This window comes from Pelodiscus sinensis, chromosome 12 (genome assembly GCF_052426305.1).
Source record: "Pelodiscus sinensis isolate ZL-2025 chromosome 12, ASM5242630v1, whole genome shotgun sequence".
In the NCBI taxonomy this organism is placed as follows: Eukaryota; Metazoa; Chordata; order Testudines; family Trionychidae; genus Pelodiscus; species Pelodiscus sinensis.
Window position 1 is genome coordinate 14,574,483 of NC_143063.1, and position 13,424 is coordinate 14,587,906.

At 45.3% G+C, this 13,424-nt stretch overlaps 1 protein-coding gene across 2 annotated transcripts in view; it reads right to left on the minus strand.

The window, feature by feature from the left end:
- NFATC3 (nuclear factor of activated T cells 3) overlaps positions 1–13,424 on the minus strand; it is a 158,359-nt gene that overhangs the window by 88,193 nt on the left and 56,742 nt on the right. For both annotated transcript variants that reach the window (XM_075940320.2, XM_089781446.1), the window contains exon 3: positions 8,231–8,393. In XM_075940320.2, coding sequence (XP_075796435.2) covers positions 8,231–8,393 — 163 coding nt within the window. The remainder of the gene's footprint in view (positions 1–8,230; positions 8,394–13,424) is intronic.

Here is a 13,424-nt window from a genome sequence, read left to right on the forward strand (position 1 = left end):
CTCAGCCTCCGCCCATAAATCAACTAGGCATATTTTGTCAGCAGAAGAGAAGAATGAAGGGTGGATTTGATAGCACCCCCTGAAAGGTGGTTCTAAAGAAGATGGAGCCTGGCTATTTCTCAGGGGTGGCAAATGACAAAACAAGAAGCAATGGTCTCACGTTGCAGTGGGGGTGGGGGGGAGGGAGGATCTAGGTTGGATATTAGGAAAAATATTTCACTAGCAGGGTGATGAAACAGTGGAATGGGTTGCCTAGGGAGCTAATGGAATATCCATCTTTATAAGTTTTTAAAGACTAGGCTTGACAAAGCCTCGGTTGGAATGATTTAGTTAGGGTTGTTCCTGCCTTGGAACAGGGAGTTGGATTAGATGACTCCTGAGGTATCTTCCAACTCTAATCCTCTAAAGGTCTATGAACTGCACCCTCTCCCACTATCAACATCTCCAGCCTTCTCCTAGCAATTTATTACACATGCATTTTTCATACAAAAATGTGCAGCACACAGAAACTGATGGGATAGAATCTGGCACAAGCTAAAACCAGTATAAAACACGTTTAAGTCAACCTAAAAGCATATCCATACAAAGTTGAGCATGTGTAACTGAACAGATATAAAATCACACCCTTCATTAAACTGGAACAAATCTGTGTTTAGACCAGGTCTAAAATCCCCCTTTCATACATGCACCCCTCCCCCACCTATTCCATACAAATTTAAATGCAAGTGTTTTACCAAAATAAGTTTTAAAGGAGCTTTTCCAGTGAAACCACATGCTACAGTAAATTTTTCCTGGAAGTGACAAAAGGCAAGGATTCTTGTGCTTAGGTTCACAACAGAAAGAAAAGAGTCTACCCAAATACAGATGGGAAAAGACTAAAATCAAGAGCAACCAAGCATAAAGCAACAGTTTCTAAGTGTCTAGTGTGTGAGCCTGTGTAACAGATAGCAGGTAATATGTCCTTAAGCATGGGTGAATAGGACTGTCACAATTTCTACCATTTTATTCAGATTTCAAAATACAAAGCAGATCTTGAGGAATACAGTGAATCTCACAATTTATAAGACTTTATTTCCAACACTACTATTCCACTGAATTAATCAGTACTATATTGGAACTAATATAGTCCAAATGAAGTGTAAGTATGGTAAGTATAGTTTAGCTGGTTACTTTAATATGGCTATCAAGTCATAAACAGGAATTTATTCCTCCTTTAATAAAAACTCAAAAAAACATACTTTTGCAAAATTTGCAACAAAGGGAGAGCCTCTCAGGTAAATACTTCTAATTTACACTGTAACTACAACATAACCAAAGCAAGCAGAGATTTAAAATGCTGATATCTGCTACTAAAAAAAATAATCTTGCCATCAGAATGGCCAAAACCACGAGAATTTCATCACCAAAACTCCAAAACAAATATAAAATGTATTCACTTCCATTTAGTGACCCAGCAAAGTGAGACTTTGTTTAGCTTCCCCACACTTTGGAAACAATAAGCTGATTAAACATGCTCATATCAGATGGTGCCAAATTTGTCAGAGGCTTAGTTTCCTAGTGACAGGTACAGTGTAGTATGACTGACTAAGTCTGCATTTAAGCTGAAGATATGTCTCACCATCTTAAAATCTTGTTTGAAATAATGTATAATACATACATGTAATGCAGAATCATAAATTTTCCATTATAGTCACAGAAAAACTCAAAAATAAAGTGCTCTTTAGAGTGCCCCAAAATATGATTTAAAAGCAACTACACATTAAACAAAAATGTGACCTCCAAAAAGTAACAGTTTATATTGGCAACACTTAACCCACTTTGCATCATATTGACTATGTATTCACAATGTTCACCAGAGCGTCACATTAAAGCACTATTGGACCTTGTCTATACGGAGAGATAAGGTCAAATTTATTAAGGCTGATTTATAGTACTGGATTTTTAAGTGCATGTTCCTCCACATGCAAGAGTTTGATGTAGCGCACCCCACATAGGATGGCTACTGTTGACTTTGACAGCAATACACTGTGGGTAGCAAGTTCCTGCCATTCCATTGGCTACGTCTACACTGGCCACAATTTCCGGAAAAGGGATGCAAATCAGGTAAGTCAGGATAGGGAAATCCGCGGGGGATTTAAATATCCCCCACGGATTTAAATAAACATGTCCGCCGCTTTTTTTCCGGCTTGGGGAAAAGCCGGAAAAAAGCGTCTAGACTGGTGCAATCCTCCGGAATAAAGCCCTTTTCCGGAGGATCTCTTATTCCTACTTTGAATATCCCCCACGGATTTCCTTATCCTGACTTACCTGATTTGCATCCCTTTTCCGGAAATTGTGGCCAGTGTAGACGTAGCCTTTGTGTTCTGGGTTAGGCTTCCAGTGCCTGATAGCACCAAATCAGTGCAGCAAGCGGTTCTGGGTACATGTCGTCAGCATCCCATAACATACTCATCTCCCCCACATCACCCACCTGAAAGCAATGGCAAAATCTTTCTGCGCCTTTTATTTCCCTAGTTATCCATGCACACACCATAAAAGGGTGAGCATGGAAGCCAGTATAACATCTATTCAGTAGCAAAGTACCATGGGAATCATATTAACCATCTTCCCTGATATTGTAGCATGTCCACAGCCTATCCAAGGACCACAGGAATGAGAAAGTCTGAAGAGGTCATTAACATATTCTTCTGAGAGGCACTTGAGATAAATGATTGGCAGATGACAGCAGCGTTCAATCATCCTGACAGTGGAGTGCTGGTTCTGGAGATAAGCACAGACTGGTGGGACTGCATAGTTACGTGGCTATGGGATGATCCACAGTGACTACAAAACTTTTGCATATGTAAGGCCACTATCATGGAACTTTGTGAATTGCTTTCCCCTGCCCTGGAACCATACTAATACCAGAATGAGACAGGCTCTGACAGTTCAGAAGCACGTGGCAATAGCCCTGGGGAAGCTTGCAATGCCAGACAGTTATACTGATCAGTTGGAAATCAATATCCTTCTACTACAGAGGGTACTGACTCTGGGGGAAAAAATGCAAGACAGAGGAGGGCTTCGCTGTGATGGGGTTCCCTAAATGTGGTGGGGCAATAGACAGAGCACACATCTAGGGATGTAAAAGGGTAGTCAATTAACCGATAAGCAAAGTTTATCGGTTAATGCTATAGACTACACGCATTACCCCCATTAGTAATTTTTTTAACAGGCTGGCCAGCAGCCCAGCTCAGTCCTGGCTTGCAATGGGCCCAGGACCTACACTCACTGTGGCTCTGTATTTAAAGTGTATTAGGAGCTGGGCGGGCAGGCAGCCCAGCTCAGTTCCGGCTCTCGCTGAGTGCAGGAATTCAGACCACCCCTTAGGCAGGGGCTGCTGCCACCCCCCACTGCTGCCTTTTTTTCACAGGCAGCAGTGCAGAGCAATAGGAAGCCAGTCCACAAGGGGAGCTGGTTTTTATACTGGCTCCCCTCGCCAGTTCCCACCTGGCACTCTGCGCTGGAGTCCCTAATACAGTGACAGCAGTGCAGTGTGGCAGGGGTCTTCTCAGGAGTGACTGAATGCAGGGTCCGCTACCACAGACAGCACCTTGTTTTTCTCTTGCTTTTTTCAAGCTCTTCTGGGGAAAAAAGCTTGTGGTATCCTGGGGTTGGTTTCAAGTGTCTACCCGTTTGTGGATTCAAAAGCACTTGAGAGTGGCAGCGGATTCACCAAAACTGGGTATTAGGACTTCAGGAGGAACTTTTTATACCAGAGCCTGTAGAGGCAAGGTTTTGGAGTGCTCTTGTGGACCCCCACCTCTGCATTCATCATACCAGAGTGGGGAACAGCCTTGACAGATGGCGTTGTCATGCAGCTTTGGACAGAATGCAGGTAAGTCAATTGTTTCATTAATATGGAAAGGTGGGGGGACTTTTGGGAGGAATTTGGGTGAGGTTGAGTGATACCCTGTCTTTGCTGAAGATTGTGTAAGGGGGATCTGCCCTCAAAGTTGCAATTTCTCCTACCCATCTGCTGAAAAAGGATGGCTACTAGAAAGGTCATCGAGAGACGTAGCCATGAACATGTTGTGAGTGGTTCAAAGGGCAGCTTTGTGAGACTCTCAAGGACATAACTAAGGTCCTACAGAGGAGTAGATAGTGGATCATTATATGGAAGCAAGCATCTTGGAGATCGAGGGCTGAGAACCAATCTCCTCTGTCTAATGCCAGTATGATGGTTACTAGCATGACCATCCTGAACCTTCGGTATGTTACGTACTTGTTGAGCTTTCTGAGATCTAGTATGGGTCTCCTCCATCCCATCCCACTCCCTGGTCTTCTTCTGTGTGAGGAAGTATTTTGAGTAAAACCCTCTTTCTTGATAGGCTGGTGGAATTGGTTTTATGGCCCCAATTTGTAGATGTGGAACCTCTAGTTTTAGGAGGTTGCCATGTCAGGTGGTTGCTGAAGAGGGACGGGAAGGGGAAGAGGGAATGGATGTAAAAGGAATGCAGTAGCCCAGACTAATGATCTCTAAAACCCACCAGTCGGATGTTATTTTGGTCCATTGCTGGGAAAAAGACTGTAGCCAGTGGATAAATTGGAGACTGGATGGTGCAGGCGACGGTATGGCAGGGATGTTGCTCGAACTCTCGAGCAAAACTTCAAATGTGCTGTTTCGATGTAGATGGTTCGTTCAGATTAGACTGCTGGTGGTGGTGTGGTCTTCACTTCTGCTGTATGACTCCCTAGGCCTAGGACAATGTTTGTTCTGCGGTGTGTACATACCCAATGTTATTAGGGTCAATTCAAGAATCTTTCATGGAGTGCAGGATCTCATCAGTTTTGCTAGCACATAAATTGGTTTTATCAAAGGGTAAATCCTCCACTTTGAGTTGCAACTCCCTGAGTATCCCTGAGGCATGGCACCACGAGACTCTGTGCATTACAACTGCTATGGCAGTGCTGTAGGCGGCAGAGTCTGTGACATCTAAAGCCACTTGTAGTCTTGTGTGGATGATGGTGTGGCCCTCTTGAATTATGCTCTGAAGTTGGGGCCGTTTCCATTCTGGGAGGAAATGTATGAGGTCTTGTAACTTTGAATAGTTGGCATAGTCAAAGTCAGCAAGGAGTGACAAATGATTGGCTACCCGCAGTTGTAGAATGGCAAAGGAGTAGACTTTTCTGGCCAATAAGTCGAGCCGCTTACAGTCCTTATCCTGAGGAGTGGTCCTGAATTTTGGGATATTTGGCTCTGTGATGGGCTGAGTCTACTACTAAGAAGTTTGGAGTGGCATGTGAAAAGAGACTGTTCAACCCTTTGGCAGGGGCAAAGTATTTTCTGTCTGCTCTGTTATTAGTGGGAGTGACAGAAGCAGGTGTCTGCCAGGTGGCATCTGCCAAGTCGAGAATGGCTTCATCCATAGGGAGGACTATTTTCAATGATGGTGATGGCTGTAGGATGCAGAGGCGCCTATGATGCTTCTCCTGCGCTTCTTGTAAGTCTAGCTCTTGTGCATTAACCACTCATTTAAACAACTCCTAGAATTGTTTTAGATCGGGGGCCTCAATGTTACTCTAAGCACATGCCAAGGACCACAATTTAAGTGTGGTTACATATAAATGCAAATATATATGCAAATTGCTTTTTACTCTGACAGGCATGAATACAAAGATTAAGGCAAGACACCACAGCTTACAGGCTCTAGGTTGGTTAAATCATTAGAATGTGTAAGGTAGTGTGCAAGCCAGCGGATGTCCCTGTTCATTCCATTTGCATAAGAATTAAACCAGTAAATGAAGTTATGTTCCAACCCTTCTCTGTGTATTTGGCTTGTGGAATTGGACTGAAACAGGGTGACTTGGAGAGCTTTATGAGGATGTGCAAGGAGGATTCCTGCTCCATCTCCAGACATGTTAAATTGTTTCGGGGGCCCTAACTGTAGGCATAGGTACTACAGATGACACCCAAATGACTCAACCCACTTGTAGCATGATTAAAAATGTGTACTCACCATAAGAGCCCTGTCATCAGGGCTCGGCAGCAACACATCCTGGGAGTAGAGAATTGGCTCTAAAGTTATAAAAAGATCCTGGCTGTCAATGAGATAGGATGCTCCACTCTCCTGCTGACCATTCTCCTTCTCACTGTCCTCCACGCTATTGCCCAAGAGTGCCAGAAGAGTCTCTTGGGAAAAATGCATGGACTGGCTTGGGAAACTGGTCTGCTCATAGGATCAGTATATTTGTGGTGCTGACCCAAACCATCCATTTGCCACCTTTGTCTTCTGGTACATCTGCCTGAGTTGCTTTATGTTTATGTGGCACTGCTGGGCATCACTGGCATATCCTTCCTTCACCTGTGCAATCTTCACATATATATCAGCATTTCTTTTGCTGCTTTATAGTTTTGCCTGACAAATTCCACTCCCCTCCACGCCATCAATGATGTCCAGGATCTCCTGCACAATCCATGCTGGTACTTGTTTGCAACCCTGGGGATTCACAGTCAGGAATGCTTGCTGCCTGTTCTGAGGTCTGCTTACCACTCAGGATTCAAGATTTCCTGGGGCTTTTCCTATCCACCTGAACCACAGAAGAATTCAAGTCCTGGCCAGAGTGGTCACGGCCTGCCAGAGGCCAAGAATGCTGATTTTCCCAGTGCCGTGTCTGCACTATGCTAAAGTCAACCATGCCAGTTCAAATTTATTGTTATTTCTCATGTAAAGCAGAACTACCAACATCAGTTTTAATGGCCCTTAAAGTCAATGGAATGAACTTGATGGTGTGGACTCATTGTTTAGAAAATAGACCCAATGTGGTTAAAGTTTAACTTAAATTTCTAGTGTAGACCAGGCCTGGGTCATCACCTGGAGGCCAGTAACTTCAAATTACAATACATAGTGTTTACACTGTCCTTAATTCGAGCCACGCATGTCGACTTTGGCTTTACTCCACTCATTCAGATGAAGTATAGTCATCAATTTAAAAAACCCTTTAGGTCAACGGAAGGAACTCTGCAGGAACTCTGAAAGAACACAAATTCAACCTAATGCTGAATACATCAATTAAGCTCATAGTTTAGACCAGCCCCCAGCGTCATTTACTGGTAGACAAAATGGGATTCCACATGATGTACTGCTGGAAGACCATGAACCAAAGTCTACATTTCTGATTTTTCTGTGGAATAAAGATTGAATCAGGCTGTCTTAAAAGTACTTGCTCGATTGTTTGGGCAACAGAAGTGAACAAGTGGCAGGCACCCGTCACAAAAGACCGAAAGAATTGCACTAGGGTTGACTTTAGTAAGTCTTCTTTTGCTCTCTCTCACTGTTTAATAGCCACTTTTGAAAGTCACTGATGTAAAGCTTCCCAGTGGGAGAGAGAAGAGCAAGCAGCTGCATGTATGAGCTTCCTTCCCCAACAGCAGCAAAACCTAATTCGTTTACAACAAGATAAAAAGCAAGTCTAAGAACTTAATTTTAAAATGTTTTGATCTCTAGTTCTCTGCAATTAAACTTACCAATCATCTAGCTGAAGTACCTCACAGTGTTTTATATAAACTGTGATACAACAAAACCATGTTTGGCATACACCAGCCTTCAAGTTCAGAAATGTATCCTTGATCTTTAGACAATATAATCCGCTAATTACATGCAGTTAATAATAGTATAGCTAATTTTGTGATGTTAAAGCATTCTTGAGAGGTACAGAAATTAGACCTTTATACTACTGAGCATATGTAATTTATCATGCTGAAATCCAGTGTTTCCTGTAAGATGTGCACCTGTACAGCCACTTAGGAGAGATTCAGATACCCATCCACTGATTAACAGAGTGCCCACTGGTGCACTTTGTTTTGATTGGTGGTGGACATTTACACAAATCTTTTTGCATATAAAATGTATTCTGCACATGTATGGGAAAAAATCTGACCATGGATGGAAAAATTAGAAGGAACATTGCTGTAATCCTACTTTTTTGTTTAATTTCCTTTCAGATAGAGTGGAAGAAATTATGTATACTGTGATGAAATGAGTGAAAAGCCAATAATATACAGTAGAATTAATTATATGCTCAAATTGTTGCATAAATTTTACAACTATAAAAACGTATTTAAGAAATTATATTGGAGCAATGACTATTCTATAGAGATGTCCCATCTAGTCATGATCATAATAGGTTTCACAACAAACTAGTTATAATTCATAGTCACAACGTTTACATAAAAATTTAAAAGAAAACATACCTTCACTACCGGGTGTCCTCCAGTAGACGCTTTTACTGCTCCCCTACTGCCTTCCGTTTCATAATGAGCTCTATGGTGAGTTTTAGGCTGTACATCTATTTTCAGTTCACATTGTCCATAATGACTTGGTAAAGGCCAGTCTAGTGGTGGTAATGACGATGTGCTGAAAACAAGAAATGCACAGCAAATTTAAGTGACCCATGCTACCTAGCCAGAGTGTAGAGTCAAAATAACTACACTACCCCTCACACACATTTTATACTATATTTACCATTTTTAATGAAAATGGCTAGCTTTACACTTTACTTCTACTTATAAGTAAAAATTCTGCTTGAAGTACTTTATACATGTTTATTCAAAACTTAATTTAAATTTGTTTCTTCGGGGATTTTTTGAGGAGTGACGTTAGTTTGAACCAAGGGCTTTGGTTCGAACTAACACGTCCCAGCGTGCACTTCCTGGTTCAAATCAGCTGTGATTCGAACTAGCGTGCAGCCATGTAGCACGGGATATTTAACTCCCAGCTTCATTAGCTACTTCGCTTGTCTGCATTTGCATCCCTAGTCCGAACTAGGGAGCAAATGTAGATGTACCTTAAGTGAAAAATTACTATCTTGAATGTCTGAGTGAAGGTACCCCACCTTGCATCTGCTGCTTAATTTCATCTGGACCCCTGCAAATCTCCACACCATGGACTGGAAGCCTTAGTATGTCCCTGTGGGCCCTAGGGGTGAGGTGATCAGGGAACCTCTCTGCATGCTTCCCCACCCCAGTGCCAGCTCTGCAACTTCCATTGGGAAGTACAGCCAATGGGAGCTGACAGAGCAAAGCCTGTAGGCATGGGCAGCATGCACCATATAGAGCCAGGCCCGGCTCGAGCCATTCCTGTGCCCCAGGCAGCGGGCACACAACGCATGCGCAGCTCCACCCCATGGCGCACGACGCACACGCAGCTGCACCCTCCGGGACGCTGTGTACCTTACAGCTGCGATCGGGCGCTGCACCTTATTGCAGCTCTAAGGGGCGGCACGCAGCACCCCTTACAGCTGCCATCAACCGCCCCACATAGGTTGGCATCCCAGACAGCTGCCCAGCTAGCCCTCCCTGCTTAATCCAGCCTTGTATAGAGCCCTCTCCTGCACCCCAAACCCTTCATCCCCACACCCCAGAGCCTGCACCCTCACCTCTTCCTGCACCCCCTCCCTCCCCCAACTCCCGCATGTCCAGCCCCACCATAATCCGCTATGGGGGAGTAGCTGCCAGTACCAGCTGACCCCACTGCAGGAAGCCAGAGTGCTGCAAGGCTTTGAGCTCCCCTATGGTCTGGGTGTGGTTCATGATTTTTTTTCCCCTGTCGCTCAATGATGCTGGATTAAAAAAAGATTTCATACCCACATCTTAAGGAAACAAGAGTTGCCCAAGTTTAGTGGAAAGACTTGGTGCAAAAGGGTGCAGGGCTTTTGGATTAAACAAATATGATCAAGGCATATGATTAAATTAACTATCCATTATACATAGCAATAAAGCCACTCCCAGCGAGCATGTACGTGTAATAAAAATCAGTAAAGGCTTGAGAAAAGAACAATTACTTATTTGTAACTGTTGTTCTTGAAGATCATAGAATCACAGAACTGGAAGAGACCTCAGAAGGTCATCAAGTCCAGCCCCCTGCTCTAGGCAGGACCAATCCCAACTAAATCAACCCGGCCAGGGCTTTGTCAAGCCAAGACTTAAACACCTCTAGGGATGGAGACTCCACTACTTCCCTAGGTAACCCATTCCAGTATTTCACTACCCTCCTCGTGAAATAGTTTTTCCTAATATCCAACCTGGACCTCTCCCACCACAACTTGAGACCATTGCTCCTGGTTCTGCCATCTGTCACTACTGAGAACAGCCTCTCTCCATCCTCTTTGGAACCTCCCTTCAGGAAGTTGAAGGCTGCTATCAAATCCCCCCTCACTCTTCGCTTGTGCAGACTAAACAGCCCCAAGTCCCTCAGCCTCTCCTCATAAGTAATATGCTCCAACCCCCTAATCATTTTGGTTGCCCTTCGCTGGACCCTCTCCAATGCGTCCACATCCTTTTTGTAGTGGGGGGGCCCAGAACTGGACACAATTCTCCAGATGTGGCCTCACCAAAGATGAATAAAGGGGAATAATGACATTTCTGGACCTGCTGGCAATGCTCCAGATCATATTCATTCCAATATGTATCTGTATATGCACTGTGTGCATGATCACCGGAAGAGTTTCCTTAGCAGCTGCCTCATGGTGATGCCCCTTGAGTTTTTTATGTATAGACATATAGATACACACACGACTCCAGCTTAGTTCCTTGTTGCTGGAGCATCAGAGAGGAGAGGGAAAGTCTGGAATGGACATGAGCAACACATCTCAAAGAATAAGTTACAAAAAGGTAAAGTAACTATTCTTTCTTCAAGTGATTGCTCACATGCATTCCAATATGTGACTTACCATCAGTTTGTACGGTGAAGGGGTCAGACCTCAACTTGCTACTGAGTGCAGGACAGCTCTGCTGATCGCAGCATCATCCTGTGTCTGCTGGGTGATGGCATAATGAGCCATGGAGATGTGCCTGGATGATCACACAGGTACCCTGCAGATACCCTGAATAGAAACCTGTGGCAGAAGGGCTGCTGAAGATGCTTGTACCTGATGGAATGTATCCTGAATGGTGGAGCTGGCACCTTAGCCAAGTGATAGTAAAACAAAGCAAAACTTGATACATACAGGACGATAGGCCCTACGGAATGGTTTGGTGCACACATCCTATGTCCAGGGAGTGCAATGCTCTATCCCTGTTCATGGCAAGGGTTTTGGGGAAAAAACAGGGAGAAAAGTGTCCTGAATGATTTGAAAAGGCAACAACAGCTTCAGCAGAAAGACAAGATGCGGGTACAGCTACACCGTATCCTTTTAAAACAGTGTATGGAGGCTCAGAGATAAGGGCCTGCAGCTCTGATACCCGTCAGGATGGTTACTTTGTACAAGAATTAGGCTTATCCTGCCAAATTTTGAGAAGGGCTGGGTATTAACGGAACAAGGGGAAATGCATAGAAGGCCTGGCTCCATCCATGACTGGTGGAAAGCATCTGAAATGGATTCCTGGCTGTAGTCCTGAAAGAAGCAGAACTTCAAGCACGTTGTTGAGGAAGGTCACACACAGGTCCACCTGGGGATGACCCCATTAGTGGAAAACATCTCCCCTAAGGGACTACTCCTGGGATTGAAAGGACTAGCTGAGACTTCCCACTAGGATGTCCTGCATTCCTGGGAGGTATGGAGGTAAAGGTTGTGACAAATGCAAAGGTCCCATAGGACGATGGCTTTCTGGCACAGGGGAGCAGTGCAAGCACCATCCTGTCAATTGATATTGCTGTGGTGTTGTCCATCCTCACGAAGGTTCCCTTAAGGCTGCATGGTAGCAGCTGCTTAATATGCCCTGCCCAGATGCTCAGGGCTGTCATGAACGGAGCTGCCTGGCTAGGGGAGAGGCACTTCTCTCTCAGCTACAGCAGCAGCTCCCTGCTGAAGATGGAGCCGTGAGTCTCTCCCAGATGGTAGAAAGGGGACAAAAGGAGAGAGGGAGTAAGTGGCTGGGGGGGGGGGGGGGGAGAAATGAGAGGGAAGGGGAGTTTGGGGCATCCCATCTCCCAGCTGGGCTGCAACAGCCAGGAGAGGAGGAGACGAGACTCCTTAGGATTACAGCATCTTGTGTGAGAAACCCAGTACCCTCCTCAAAGACTGCATGGGGTAGATGGGAGTTATGGGGAGTTGGCAGATGCTGGCATTGGTGAGGTGTGTGTATGTGGTGGAGAGGGAGAGGGAGATTTTGTGATATGTCCTCTGAATCATAGCTAGGCTTCAGCTGCAGATGTCTGCAACTCAGAGACAGAAATCTCTGCCAGCCCCCAGCTGGGCAGGAGTCAGGGGGAGCACAGGAGTAGATAGGGGAAACAGGGGGTGGGTGGGAAGTGTGAGCATCTGCAGGGCTTGACAAGCTGCAGCAAAAACCACTCGCCAGCCCCGCACTGCGCATGCATGAGACCCGCACTGCACATGCGCGAACCACTAGTGAACAGGGTGACTGGCTGAAATCTACTCACCACTGGCAAGTAGATAAACGATTTGTCAAGCCCTGAGCATCTGTGTGGTGAGATTGGCTGGGGGGAGAGGGGAGAGGAGTTTGTTTGGGACATCTGGACTGCAGCAAGAGTCAGACCCTCTGCCTCAGCACAGCAGCTTCTGGTGCAAAGGAGTAACATAGGACTTTCTCTTGGGTGGGAGGGGGAAGGGATGCCAAAATTTCAGGTGGGTTATGCTGAGGCATGTGGTTGTATGGGGGAGAGGGTGCTGCTGGGGAAACTCCTTTGTCTCATTAATGCAACAGAGGGAGCTTAGTCCAAGTACATCTTCCAGACTCAACAAGAAAAGGGAGTAAGGAGGAGTTGATATTAATCATCAACTGATTGGTAACAATTACAAGATCTGAAATATGCCCGGAAAAATATGATGGAAGTGTGGGAAAGGATAATGTAGCATGCTGATATTTTCCATGGTTAGACTTATAGAGCAAACACAAAACAGTGAATATCCTGCAGTTTTAGACTAAAATATTTTTCACCTAGTATCAGGAAGGAAAGATAAAGTGCTTGATTGGTCATAAGTTTGTTAGCAGGTGGCCATCTGCCCAAAGATGTTAGAACAGCAGTTCCCAACTGTCGGTCCATGGCGCAGTGCCAGGCTGTGAACAGCTAGCTTCTTGGCTGCAGTGGCTCTGGGGGCCAGGGTTGGGGTACCTAGCCCAGCACCTCCCCTCCCACTGCGGCTGTTGGGAGAGGCGTGTTTTGCCCCCCCACTCAGCCAACCAATGCCAGGTAGAGGGGGGGGTCTCTTCCCAGATGCAGAAGAGTGGTTTCGCTGCGCAGCAGAAGGGTCATGCAGAACCCTGCACAGCAGCCTTAAAGCAGCTCTGACCTGGACAGCAGTGCTCAGCTGGCAGCTTGGGAGGTAGTGCAGGACTACACAAGAGCAGTGGGGCAGGTACTGGGGGCTCCAGAGGTGGGTCTAGTGCTTGGGGGCTCTGGTGGTGGTGACTAAGGGATGGGGGCTAGCACAAGCATTTGTTATGGAGGGTTGGAATTGGGGTGCTCTAAGGGTGAGAGGCTAGC